General features: G+C 51.2%; 2 protein-coding genes across 2 annotated transcripts in view; one reads left to right on the top strand and one right to left on the bottom strand.

Moving 5' to 3' along the window:
- Positions 1–396: 396 nt before the first annotated feature.
- VPS26B (VPS26 retromer complex component B) lies at positions 397–11,139 on the bottom strand. The gene is made up of 6 exons (XM_084495476.1): positions 10,232–11,139; positions 6,708–6,864; positions 5,949–6,113; positions 5,012–5,187; positions 4,220–4,362; positions 397–3,611 (listed from the first exon to the last, which is right to left on the bottom strand). Exons 1-6 carry the CDS (start codon positions 10,452–10,454, stop codon positions 3,465–3,467), a joined length of 1,011 nt encoding a protein of 336 aa, XP_084351602.1. The 5' UTR covers positions 10,455–11,139; the 3' UTR covers positions 397–3,464.
- A 240-nt stretch (positions 11,140–11,379) lies between these two features.
- Positions 11,380–12,445, top strand: part of NCAPD3 (non-SMC condensin II complex subunit D3) — a 30,240-nt gene continuing 29,174 nt past the window's right edge. The window contains exons 1-2 of the mRNA XM_084495976.1: positions 11,380–11,461; positions 12,072–12,226. Of these exons, the coding sequence (XP_084352102.1) occupies positions 11,392–11,461; positions 12,072–12,226 (225 nt within the window). The 5' untranslated portion in view covers positions 11,380–11,391. The remainder of the gene's footprint in view (positions 11,462–12,071; positions 12,227–12,445) is intronic.

The following is a 12,445-nucleotide window of genomic DNA, read 5'->3' as shown; positions in this document are numbered from 1 at the left end:
AAACAAACAGGTACATCTTCCTTGAGAATGTTTACTACAGGACCTAGTGCAGTTCCATGTACTGCAGACAGGCATTTTTCTGCAGAAAGATGTCACTAAGCTTCTGGCCAGAAGAAATTCTAGATGTGTATACACATCCAACCTGATTGCTGCAAAGATCACAGTCAGCTTCCCACAGGTACAAAACTTCTCATGCTACTTTAGCACTGACATCAGGTAAAGAGTAGAAAATAAACCTAGCTTGTTAATTTTTAAGCCACACAGGTCTTCCACCAGCATAGCTTCTACCAGTGATATGTTTTAAAGAAAGAGCATAAAGAAAAAATTCTTAATATCTTAAAAAAAAAAAAACCCCAGGCCCAAGCCAGGCAATATAAAACATACCAGACGAACTCATGCACAGCATTTGACAGCCAAGGCTGGCTCTTTTTAATTGGAGAGACAAAAAACCCAAGTTTTAAAATTACAGCCATTGAAAAGACGACGAATTAAGAAACATGTAAACACAGCAGAGGCTTAATTACAAGTTGCACTGCTTGGTTTAGTACTTGCACACTCCCCCCTGCCTGACTCTGCGTAGGAGAGAGGGAATGACCCAAGTAATGAGCAGAACCATCCAGCTCGGGGGGGACACAGCAGCTCAGGTAGTGTCTGCCCCTTCCCATGCTAATGAAATGCTTTTCTAATAGTACCTTGTCCTGGAGTGACCTCATGCTTCAACTTCTCGCTCAAGATGCTCAGCATGCCTGTTCCACCCCAAACAGAGGGCCTAGTGGGTAACAGGTTCAACGGTCCATTTAGTTTAAGTGGGGATTTTTTCTAAATTCTGATTCTGCAGGTAGGGATGTGGGAGAGGGGCACAAAGTAGGAAAAAAAAAAACAACAAAAAGAAACCCACGATCAACCATGTAGGCTCATGCACCTTTTCCAAGTAATCTGTCCCAAAGCAATGAGCAGATATTTAACAGAAATCTCCTTACAGCGCGTTTCTTGTCAGACAATTATCTTATATCCTGTACTGATGCTGTTTGGCCAGTAAACAAACCACTCCTGGAATGCAGAGACATCGTCCATGGGGTTTCTTTCATACCACATGGCCCACAATCAAAAGGAATATGCAAGGAAAGAAAATCCTAGGTGGGATGTGAGTTGAGGGAAAGCAGAGGGTGGTTAGGGTGCTGCTGTGCTCAGCTTAGCCATGGAAAGGTGCTCTGCTATCCCCAGGGGCTCCCAATGGGAGCTTCATTTGTCTCTAGAAGATTGTGTATTGCCACAGCACAGGTGATTTCCCCCTGCATAGAGGGGGAGTAGAATAAGTGAGTGTCAAGGTAATATCCTGATTCCTTTTCCAAGTGAGACCTGCAGTGGGTTACCACCCCTTGCCCCAGTAAAATAACGCAGTTGTCTAAAGTAAGCTTTTGCTTCAGTCTTAGGAAGACACGGCTCCAGCCCACAGCACAGACTTCTCAGGTAAAGTGCAAGCCAAGTCTTCATGATTACAGAGCAGAAACATGGTGTGACACGAGCACTCAGCAGAGATGAGATCATTAGTGTCCTCTACAACAGAGCAAGACTGCCCAGCTCTACTAAAAACCACAACCTTACACGTGGTGAGTAAAAGATAACTTACTTTGGCAAGCAGAAACACACATTTATCACTGAAATACAGTAGCTGTCTTATTACATAAAAAGCTCCCCTTCCCACCCAGACCCCATTCCCTCCACCAGCACCACTCCACTGAACAAAGCAGAAGATGCTTGCGTTTCCCAGCTGCAAGAAAACTGTTCTACCCGCAGCTGTAGGACAGAGGCAGAGGAGGTTCATTCCAGAGTCAAAAGGAAGCTGGACAAAACCATGGTGAGCCACAAACTCGCAGGGAAAATCTGCCAATTCCCACTTGATGGAGCTCATATCCCAGCATTTAGTGCAGCCCTGTATCTCCATCTGGTAGGAGGTCTGACCACCTGCTTCGTTGAAGGGCTTCTAACCAGGATGGATATTCTTTGAATTCAGTCAATCACATCTACAAAGCCACACCTAATTTTTAAGGGAGGAGTGAGTCCCTTCTGGGAATGTTCTCATGATTCGACTTAGCTGAAGACTAAAAGCAGCTTATTTTAGAATTAAAAACAAAAACAACTGCATTCAGGTTCTCAGTTCCTGGCATACCCTCAGACCTCACTGGTGACTTCAGCTCAGGCCTCTAGAACATTTCTCCGGAAGTGGAAAACTCCTTTCCAGAAGGAAAATGTCCTTCCAGTTGCTGCCTGGCTTCATCTATCAGCATGCACCAGCCACGAGCTTCTTAAGCGACTGCAACCACTTTCTGACATTACTAATCCTCATCCTGCAGGCATGAGGGAGCAAATAAAAAAAACAAACACATTTCTATACTGTTCTCTGTCCTCCTACAAAGCCTGCTCCACCACAAGGACACAAGACACGAGCAGGGCAGTGTGTGCAACGCAAACCCACTCCCGCAGAGCCCCCATTCACTTCTCACATTCCTACGCTGCTCTCCAGACCTCTCGAGGCTGGGCTGCCCCTGCTCTGCAGCAGCAACTGGGACCTGGAAGACTGCAGCAACCAGAGACTGAATCTTGTGGATACTCAAGCAGGGACAACTCCTGGAAGGCGCTGCTCTCAGCCAGGAGCCTTCCTGCCCCCACTTTTGGCCACCCAGCAGCACTCCTTGCTCCCTCCTGACCGTCACCCAGCCTGTGCCACATCCTACTGCCTTTGCACACCTCGCTCCCTCCTACCGACCACCACAGCTCCCCTTTGACACAGCCTGGCAGTCAGGAGCTCCCACAGCAAGGACACAAAAGCTCTCATGCTGCCCGTGCTCCACCAGCAAGGCGACTGTGTAGCAGCCCAGGGCTGACTCGGCTCCGTTCTGTAACTGCTTGTGACAAAGAATCCACCAGCAGCACGAAGAGGAAGGGGAGGCAGCAAGGCGATAACGTGAAGCAGCTTCAAGCAGCTCAGCCTCTGACTCCCTCCTCTACCTCCCAGCTAAACACCGTGTCATTTTCCCTCGTGAAGCTTTCAGAAAGGCGAGAAAAACATCCATCCCACACAGCCCCAAAGCGCCCTCCATACCGCTGAGAAGAAGCAGCAGATTTGGCCTTCACTTGCTCTCTCCCTCCCCGCTGCCGCACTGAAAGGCTCTCGGGGCCAAGAGGAGATCAGGCAGCTCCGCAGCCTCCAGACACATTTCTCAAAGCAGCCGACCCCAGAGGAATGTAGATGACTGGGAAGCACCGAGGTACCTTCAACTCCACACCACCAGTGCTCCAGCTTGCCTTGCCCTCCCATCCCCTTCGCACCCTACTAGTCCTCTGAAGAAAGGAATTAAGTCAAAAACGGATTTTTTTTTTTTCATGAAGTCTCTGAAGTGTTTCTTCTTCCTCCACGCCGCTGTCCCCACCGGCTCCACAGCAGCCTTCCTCTGCGTGGCCTCTCACTGCCGGCCGTTGTTCTCTGCAGGCTGGCTGGGGGTCTTGGCCTCCGTGTGGGAGGACGTCCCCTCAAAGCGCTGGGAGGCGATGGCCGCTTGGTGGGACATGCTCTTCCTCACTATGTCTCCTTTCCGCCACAGCACCACCTCCTGTAGCAACACAGCCAGCAGGGCTCGTCAGGGCTTGTGAGATCTGCTCCCGGCCCCACCCGGCCCCAAACGCTGAACCAAGCTGCCAAGCACAGCACAGCTGCTGAGCCCCCAGCGAGAACTTGCCCACGCTGGCTTGTTTCACCCTCAGCTGCACACCAGGCTACTCGCCGGGGTAAGGAGAGGCCTTGCAACACAGCCTTCCTGACAATTTGGGTAGAGCGCTCCTCCCCGGGATCTGAGCACAAGGCAAACCCACTTGATGCCTGCGGAAAGCTGTTCTCTTGCTGTTTGCAACCACGTCGTGATCAATAAGGTGAACCACAGAAGCTCCAACACAGAGCAACAGAGTGGAAAAGTTCCACTGAGGGGCACCTTCTCCACTCATCCCCAGCACCACTCACATCTGATCTGCTCAGACCATCTCTTCTAGACCCTCTTTGCACATTCTATGAGGTCTAGTTAAGGATACTCCATTAAAGATATTCAATTAAAGGATATTCATTTAAAGAATGTGATTTTCCCCCATGGGAATCCAGCAGGCCCTTATATCACAGTACCCCAAGTGGCGGCCTGCAGGCCCAAGACCTGGCAGCTCTGTTTCTCACCTGCTGTTTAAAGTAGCGCCTCTCTTCCTCATCGATCAGCACCAGGTTGAGGTAATAACGCACGGAGAACTTCTTATTGATGTCCCTCATCGTTGGAGTCAGCTCGTAGCCAGCCAGAAAGAGCCTGATGGGAATGGACTCCCCTGCAAAGAGCACAGGCAGAATGTGAACCTGGAGATACAAACCACGGGAGCACCAGCAAAACAATTTCACTAGGGCACATCAAACTTTGGGACAGTTTCCACAAGTGGACTAAGACGAACTAAAAGACCTTGAGTCCCTTCAAAAAGCTATCAGCATGTACGGTCCATAGCCAGATCCTGCCCTTGCTGATAGCTATCCCATCTCCTCTTTAAGAGCATGAGACTCATTTGTGACCTGCATTGCAGGAAAAAAAAAACCAAAGTGCCATTTTCACTGGCAGGTAGCTCTGCTAGGCAGTAGAACTAGAAAACAAGTGGCACAGGAGGTTGGCACAGAGCTACAACACTCTCTTTCTGCTCCGAGTTAAAGAAATGCCAACCGATGGCCCAAGCCAACAGTGAATTTACATCATTCCTGGTTCTGCCACTCCTTCATCAAAAGGAGGAAGTAAAATCCCTGCAACTTACCACGCCACCAGAGAAGGGGGTCATATTTAATCACCTACATAAGCTGCCATGAGTTCAGCAGTGCAATAGGATGCATGTTACCAGCTACCATGCAGATTCAACCGAAAAGACTGTAGGATTCAAATTCCCACCCTGCTGGATTTCAGGAGAGGAATTTCGACGGGTTCATCTGCCATCTCACCTCTCACAGGTGCCCCGTCCATGATCTCATATTTAGCTATTGTGTCATTCTCATGATACACGTTGGGTCCAGTCCCTGTTGTTTCTCTCTTGATGATATCTATCTCCATGTGTTTGATCTTGATCCGCACTAGCAGGAAGTAGATCTTACCGACAATCACATCTTTTAAATGATACCTGGCACGTGAAGGAAGGAAGCAGTCAAACATTGCACAGAAGAACAGGATACAGACCGAAGAGCAGGAGCTCACTTGTCACGCACTTTGCTCTTATGCTCAGCCCCAGCTGTAAATCTCTGACGATGTATCTACCACCTGCACTAGGCTGCTGTAAGCAGTACCTCAGCTTTCATCCTCCCAGCTTTTGAAAATCGGCAAGAACATTCAGCACGATCAGATAACTAAAAACAGAATTTCAGATTGCGATAGCAAAGCCCCCCAAACCGATCTTTTAGGTCAATTAAAACTAACCCAAATGTTAGACTGCAGGGAGATTTGCCAGCACCAGCTGGGAAGGATGCATTAAAAGTAGTTTAAAAGTGTCAGTTCCTGCTTCTGTGCCTGAATTATGGTCCTACTGCAGCTGTACTGTCTGGTGAAAAGCAGTGTTATACTTTGAAGGCACTTGAAAATACTGATCTCACTAAAGAGAAGGAGAAAAGGAGAAGTTCCTGCAGTGGCCTCATGCTATGCACTATGCCACAGCCATTGTGCCCCATTCCTTGGGGCAGACAGCACATCTACGGGCAAGGAGAGGAACCCACAGACCCTCCACCAGGACCAGTTACTGCACTTCAGTGATCTGTCTGCCAGCCCCGCTGGAAGGCAAGAAGAAAATCATTTGAGGACCACAAGCAAGAGACGTGCTTCAGGCCACCGAAGGAAGCTGTCCTCTGGAGATGATTCCCCACAGCCACTGGTTGCTCTTCAGCCACTTACTTGGACTTGTTGTACTCGAACTCAATGTGCAGGCAGTCCTCAATGCCCACCTCCATCTTAATTGAGGAGTTGAGCTCCGGGTAGGTGCTCAGAGTGTGCACGACGATGTCCATCTCCTTCACCACATCGTTCAGCCTGCGGCTGACGGTCGCTCGGAGGAAATACCTGCAAGGGAAGTCTCCCTCTGTTAGCGTTGCACAGGGAGCAATGGGAATCTTCAAATGGAAAAACAGATTCTTCTGAGACTTGTCTGAACTTTCATATATTTGTAAGCCTGCGTTACCTAAGCATCATTTTGGGGATGTCAAGTCAACTGGAGTGCCAAGATGTGAAATACAGCTCGCAACATATGAACAAGATACAAGCTAGGCATCTGTTTGCATATAGAGCACAATTAAAGTCAACAAGACTGATTGCAAGACGGGGAAAATGTCCCTGTTGGGGACTAAAGCAAACAATTTCTTTTGTGTTTTTTTGAATTACCAAGTAAATTGAAAAGCATTTGGTAGATTCAGAAGGGGATGATTTCTTGCTTAAATGGGGCAAAGCAAGTTCCTTGGAGCCTGCTGCAAGCTTATAAAAGTACAGCCCTCAAACACAGCCTTTTACAATTCAGCCCACCAAATTTCATTTGAGTTGCATTATATACTTGCAGGTACATTTGGGAACAGAAGCTGCACTCCGGTATCCTCACAATAAGCATCGGTAGCTGCACACTGCACAGAACCAGGAACTGGGGTCAGCAAAGAGGAGACTCACCGTAACTTCACGTTCTGCCCCGTGTAGGACTCGTAAGGTTTTTCCACATGTGTGAATTCAAAGTCAAATGTCTGCGACTGAGTGAATTCACCGGGACGGGCCAGGTCCTTCACCAGAGACACAAACTCGTGGTGGTTTCCTCGGTCATAGTAGAGTTCTAGGAAGAGGCAAGCCCACGTTAAGCAGTGCTGCTCAATCCCACGCACAAAAACACAGTGAGGAAATGCAGGAGATTTCTCAGCTACAAGCAACTCTCCTGTCCAAATCAGGAAGTCTTTTACCACCATTCAGAGAACCTGCCAGGGGTTCTGGACTTGGACATACTGCACTTGCTCACTGCTCTTCTTCTAAGCCAGATGTGGGCCAGAACTTGAGCACGTGCCATCACAGTGGCTGGGACAGCAAGCCTATGGCATGTGGCAGGTCCAAGGCCAGTGAAGAACCAGGAAAAGCAAGCTGCTGGTTAAGGCTAATTAGTTCTTTGCTCACTCCACCAGTCAGCAGTCACACGTATTAATGGATGCCTGAACTGACTGCAGTTCTTCATAAGCTGATGTCAAAGCCTGGCACAAGAAAGGGGTTATTTTGTGACAGCCCAGGTTCCTGCTGTATTTTCTTGATCTATTCCTAACCCTTCCCCAGCTCCATAAATGATGACAGATCCCTTAAAGAGGAGGGAAGAGGTCTGCATGGCCTCACCTACTACAATAAATCAGGACATCAGCTTGCATTAGGGTGACGTGGGTCATCTATAATCAATATTAATTATGTCCAGGCTGTTTGAGGAGCCATGCAACCCCCTCTAGCCATTTTCTACATGGCTGTATATTCAAGACCAAAGGCACTGGCACTCTAATAAGAAAAAAAGAAAAAAAAAACAAACACCACTGCATCTTTAGAACAGCAAACAGTGACAGAGCAAAAATGCAGGGCTAAGAGGCTTCCAGCTGTCCTGCTAATTCTTTGACAACAAAGAATTTGAGCGGCCTTGATTCATATACCGAGGAAAACAAGTAGCAGTGGAGATCCTCACTGCCTCTGCACTGAGCAGTGCTGTGCCTGACACCCAAGCGTGTGTATCCACCTAGATAACGAACGGCCACGCAAACATTGGTGAGGGAGGAGCGTTCACCTGGGGAAGCACTGTTCAAACCAGCTCAAGTGACTAATGTGGTCACATTGCTTCAGTTCTCCCCACAACCTTCCCACGTCTGCAGGAACTGACTCCAGGCTCCACGTTTAAAGCAAGCCATTCCCTCTGCGCTTCCGCAGAGTTTTTCCCTCGCATGCCAAAGCAGCAGAAACTTAAAACTCTGCAATTTGCATTCAGAGCTCTGTGCTACACATACCCATCAATGAAACCTGCCCTTCCCAGCCCTGTGCGTGAGCTATGTGACTACAAGACACCCACACAGTCCTTCAGAAAGGTAAAGCCTTAGCCAATCTGATACGTTTAGATGAGAAAGCAAAAACCTAAGTCATCAGACAATTGTAGGAGCAAGTTCACTGTCAGCACTGAACCACGCAGGGAGGCTTTTGGGAGGTACTGCAAGAGTTCAGGAGCGGCAGCAAGACTCATTTCTCTGCTCCTTGAGGTGCACGGTGAGATTTCTGCTTTTAAGTAATGCCTGGTTCTTGTAGCCCCTTGCACATCTTAGCTTTTTAATGGAAATACTGGCACGAGACCACCTCTCACTTACAGAGCAAGTGCCCCCGAGCCCTTCAGGCTGGGCAGGCAGGTGACATGAGGAAGCCAACGCTCCCTGCACCCCGTGTGTCCACTGGGAGGAGAGCGCTTGTTGGTGTGACAGGGAGAACACATGGCACATAATAAGAGGAATATATCAGCTTCCCACACAATGCGGAAGGCAACCATCAAATTTAAAGCAAGGGGAGGCAAATATCAGTGCGCTGACTCCTCTGCTGCCTCGGAAGGGCAGAGATTGGCACTTCTCAGCTCGGAGGAAAAAGATTGATGTTTCCCACGTTTCTGAAGCCATTAACAATTCAAACAGGTAGAAGCTGTACTGTCAGCTTCTCAGAGCTGTAAGGCTTCCAGATTTACAAAGCACCCTGCCAACACTTGGGTGGCATGCTCAGGACACGGAAACTGCAGGTGAAGGGAAATCCTAAGTGGTTTCTGTGCTCCCAGGGCTGTGTATTCACACTCTGGACTCTGGCACCCAGAAGCAAAGAGCTGTTTTCGCTGTGACACATCGCCTGTTTATGTCTCGGCCTCTTGGCCTGTTAAATTGTCTTCTGTACATACAGACCTTGTGGCCGCGGGAAGTCGGAACATAAAGCAAGCTGGTTTGAGAATGGAAAGCGTTGAGGAAGTGCCATCAGCAGCACAAACTTCCGTGCTGTGGCAAAGCAGCATGATGGGTAAAAACAAAGGACACAGCAGCTTCTCACGCACTGTAGGACAATGTGGAAGAATTAAAGCAGTTGTTCCAAATCCATAGGGCTCAGAAGTCTTCCGAAATGGGTAACTAGCAGCAGGCAAGGCAGCACAGAGAAGACACAGCGGAGCAGGAGGTTTGTGCTTACTTTCCACTGAGGATCTCAACCAAACAGGAAGCCACAACCAGCTCCTGATCAACAGGCTCACTTGTGCTCCACTATTTACAGGCTTTCTGGGGCTATCCTCCCCTTTCTCTCCAAAAGGGGATCATTACGCACAAATAGGGCCCGGAAAAAATTGAAACAGAAGTATCAGAGCTAGGTGGGAAATATCTCTAGTTCCCTTTCCTATACTGCACCATTTACAACGCAAAGGTTGCGTGCATACAGCTCGTGCAGTGATTTTCAGCCCTAACCCCAGGTCCAGAGGGCCCCAGACAGAAGTATCGCACACACAGCTCACTGAATACACAAGCAGAGAACGGCCACATCAAGAGCAACACCTTAAACTTATTTTGGCCTGCAGGTCTCGGACACATCCCTGAAATGCTGACATCTCTCTGCTCCAAGGGTGGGTGTGGCAGCTACCTTTCCCCTAAGAAAGCAGGGAACACCTCCATCTGCATCGGTTACACGCACAGATAGCCACACGTTTCACCTGAATGTGCCAGGACGGGTGGTCAGCCGTGCAAGGAAAATCAGAGCAGAAGATGGAACCAGCGGGGCAGAGCCCGTAGGCTTCAAGAGAGCTCACTGACATGAGTAAGGCGCGTTGTGGGCAACGCTGTGGTTGCTGATGTGAAATCTATGTGCAAAACCCACCCAATTTGTCCTCCTCAGGCCTACCAAGATCAACAGCCCCAGAATAAAGGCAAGCAGCCATCCTGGAGTGCTCTGATAAGGAGCTGCGAATGCAGGCACCCCGCTGAACGCCGCCTCACTGCTGTCGTTGCTAGGATCTCCAGGCTACGGCGTGAACCCGCAGGATGGAGCCCAAGTTTTCTGCTGCCTCCGAGGACGTGCGTTTCAGAGACAAGTCAGTGCCTGAGCAGGGCCAAGAAAATAGGACAAGACGAGCATGACCTGGAAAAAAAAAAAACAGAAAACCAAACCCCGCTCACCGATCTGCCCGATGAACTCCACCTTGATGCCCTGGTGCTCCAGCCGCTTGTTGGGGTGCTTGAGGGTGAGGATGACCCTGCCGGCCACGGTCTCCCCGTCGTAGAAGAGGAAATATTTCTCCTTCTTGCCTTCCTCCGTCTTGTGCTCCACTCGCCGCCGGCTCTCGCCGTCGCTCAGCACCAGCTCCAGCTCGGCGCTCTGCCCGAACCCGAAGAAGCTCATGGTGCTGCTCCCAAGGGGGCGGCCGGCCCCGGGGCAGCGGCCGGGCACGAATCCGAATCCTCGCTCCGGGGGGCACCGGGAGGGGGGCAGCGATCGGGGTGGGAGGGGGGCACCGAGGGGACGGGGGCGGCCGCAATGCGGCAGGGGATGGGGAGAGGGGCCGGGAGGGGAGCGGGGCTGGGGTCCCAATGGGGATGGGGAGGGGATGGGATGGGGAGGGGGGAGGGGATCGGGATCGGGATGGGGCTGAGGGTGGGGGCCCGGATTAGGACCGAGACTGGGAGCAGGGCCGGGATCCGGATCCGGCTCGGGACCGGGATCGGGATCGGGACCGGATCAGGACCGGACTGGGATCAGGTCCGGAATCCGGATCAGGACCAGAATCCGGATCAGGATCAGGATCAGGACCGGGTCGTGACCGGGACCGGGATCAGGACCGGGATCCGGATCAGAACCGGATCAGGACCAGGGCCGATTCAGGACCGGGATCCAGATCCGGATCAGGACCGGGATCGGGATCAGGACCGGAATCCGGATCAGGACCGGGTCGTAACCGGGACCCAGATCAGGACCGGGACCCAGATCAGGACCGGACCGGGACCAGAACCGGGATGACGATCTGGACCCAGATCCGGATCCGAACCGGGACCGGGACCAGCACCGGGACCGTGTCCGGGGCCCTCCCCCGTTTCCCCCTCCCCACCCTCCGCCGCCGCCGCCGCCGCCGTCCGGGGCCGGTCCCGCAGCGCGCATGCGCCCCCGCTCCCCGGGCCCCGTCCCCGCGGCGCTCCGCCCGCCGGCCCCGCCCCTCCCCGCCGCGCAGCCTCCGCCCCGCCCCTCCTCGCTTTCCCTTCCGGGATGCCGCCCGCCCATTGGCCGCCGGCCCCGGGGCCGCTCGCCATTGGTCGCTTCGAAGGCGCCGGGCGGCGGCAACAAAATGGCGGCGGCGGCTGAGGCGGAGGCGGTGCGAGCCCTGGCGGTGTGGCGGCTGCGGGAGCTGCCCGGCGGTGAGGGCGGGGAGCGGGGCGCTGGGTGCCGCGGGCAGCCCGGGTGTGGCTGTGTCAGGGCCGGGTCAGCCCCGGTTGTCTGCTAATGGCTGTCAGCGCCTACCCGCAAACCCGTTTTGAGGGAAATTCGGGGAAAAAAAGATAAAATAAGTGGTTTGTGTGGCAGCTGTGTGTGTGTAGGGAGATGGGGCTGCCCCACGGGTGTTTTGGTGTGTGTTTGTGTGTGTGTGCCCCTGTGTGGGTGTCTGGGGTGCTTTAGTGTATGTTCGCCTGGGTGTGCAACCCCCTTTGCAGAGAAATCCACAAAATAATATAAAGAACTGCAGCTACATGGGCTGAAAATAATATAAAGAACACACCCCAAAGCGTCTAAACCCACCTTGCCTTAGGTCTGGACATTGAGGTGGTCAGCACACAAGCACCTGCTTCTCTCTTATCAGCAATGCAAGTGAGGAGGCGCTTACATGTATGTCTTAAACCCTCAGTGATCTTCTCTGAGGACTCTCTGCCGTAATTGTTGTATTCAACATTTATTTTCAAGTGTTATTTAGAATGCAGTGTGTTCGTTTAACAAACTTCACATCTCTTTTCTTTTTTTCATGTCTTGTAGTCTGGGTGAACACGGTCTGGGACCTCGATTTCACAGAGACTGAACCTCTGGACCCCAAGATAGAAAGGGAGATCACAGAAGATGGGCTGAACGCTTTCACCTGCCTTTACCAGGCTCTCTCTCCGTTCACTGTTGTGGACAATGAGAACAGAAGGGTAAGGCTGATCACACTGGGCTGTGTAGTGCCCAGCAAAGACACAGGTCCTGTGTTTTGCTGTTATTCAAGGCTATCCTGGCTTGAATTTTATAAAAAAATATTCAGAGAGACTGCACCAGAAAACTCTTGTCTGGCATACATATCAGAATATCTCAGAGGAAACCAATTACGATGTTTAACCAAAAATTACATGTGTATGTGTGGTTGGTTGTAGTGG

Source organism: Aythya ferina (assembly GCF_964211825.1).
Source record: "Aythya ferina genome assembly, chromosome: 22".
NCBI classification, from domain to species: domain Eukaryota; kingdom Metazoa; phylum Chordata; class Aves; order Anseriformes; family Anatidae; genus Aythya; species Aythya ferina.
Note: the sequence above shows the minus strand (reverse complement) of the source record. Positions and strands in the feature narration are given on the sequence as shown.

Coding starts and splice junctions, on each gene's coding strand:
- VPS26B (XM_084495476.1), bottom strand. CDS start 10,454: ATGAGCTTCTTCGGGTTCGGGCAGAGCGCCGAGCTGGAGCTGGTGCTG. Junction 5,188..5,948: donor TTCGAGTACAACAAGTCCAA/GTAAGTGGCTGA, acceptor TTCACGTGCCAG/GTATCATTTAAAAGATGTGA. Junction 3,612..4,219: donor GGCGCTACTTTAAACAGCAG/GTGAGAAACAGA, acceptor GTGTTGCTACAG/GAGGTGGTGCTGTGGCGGAA.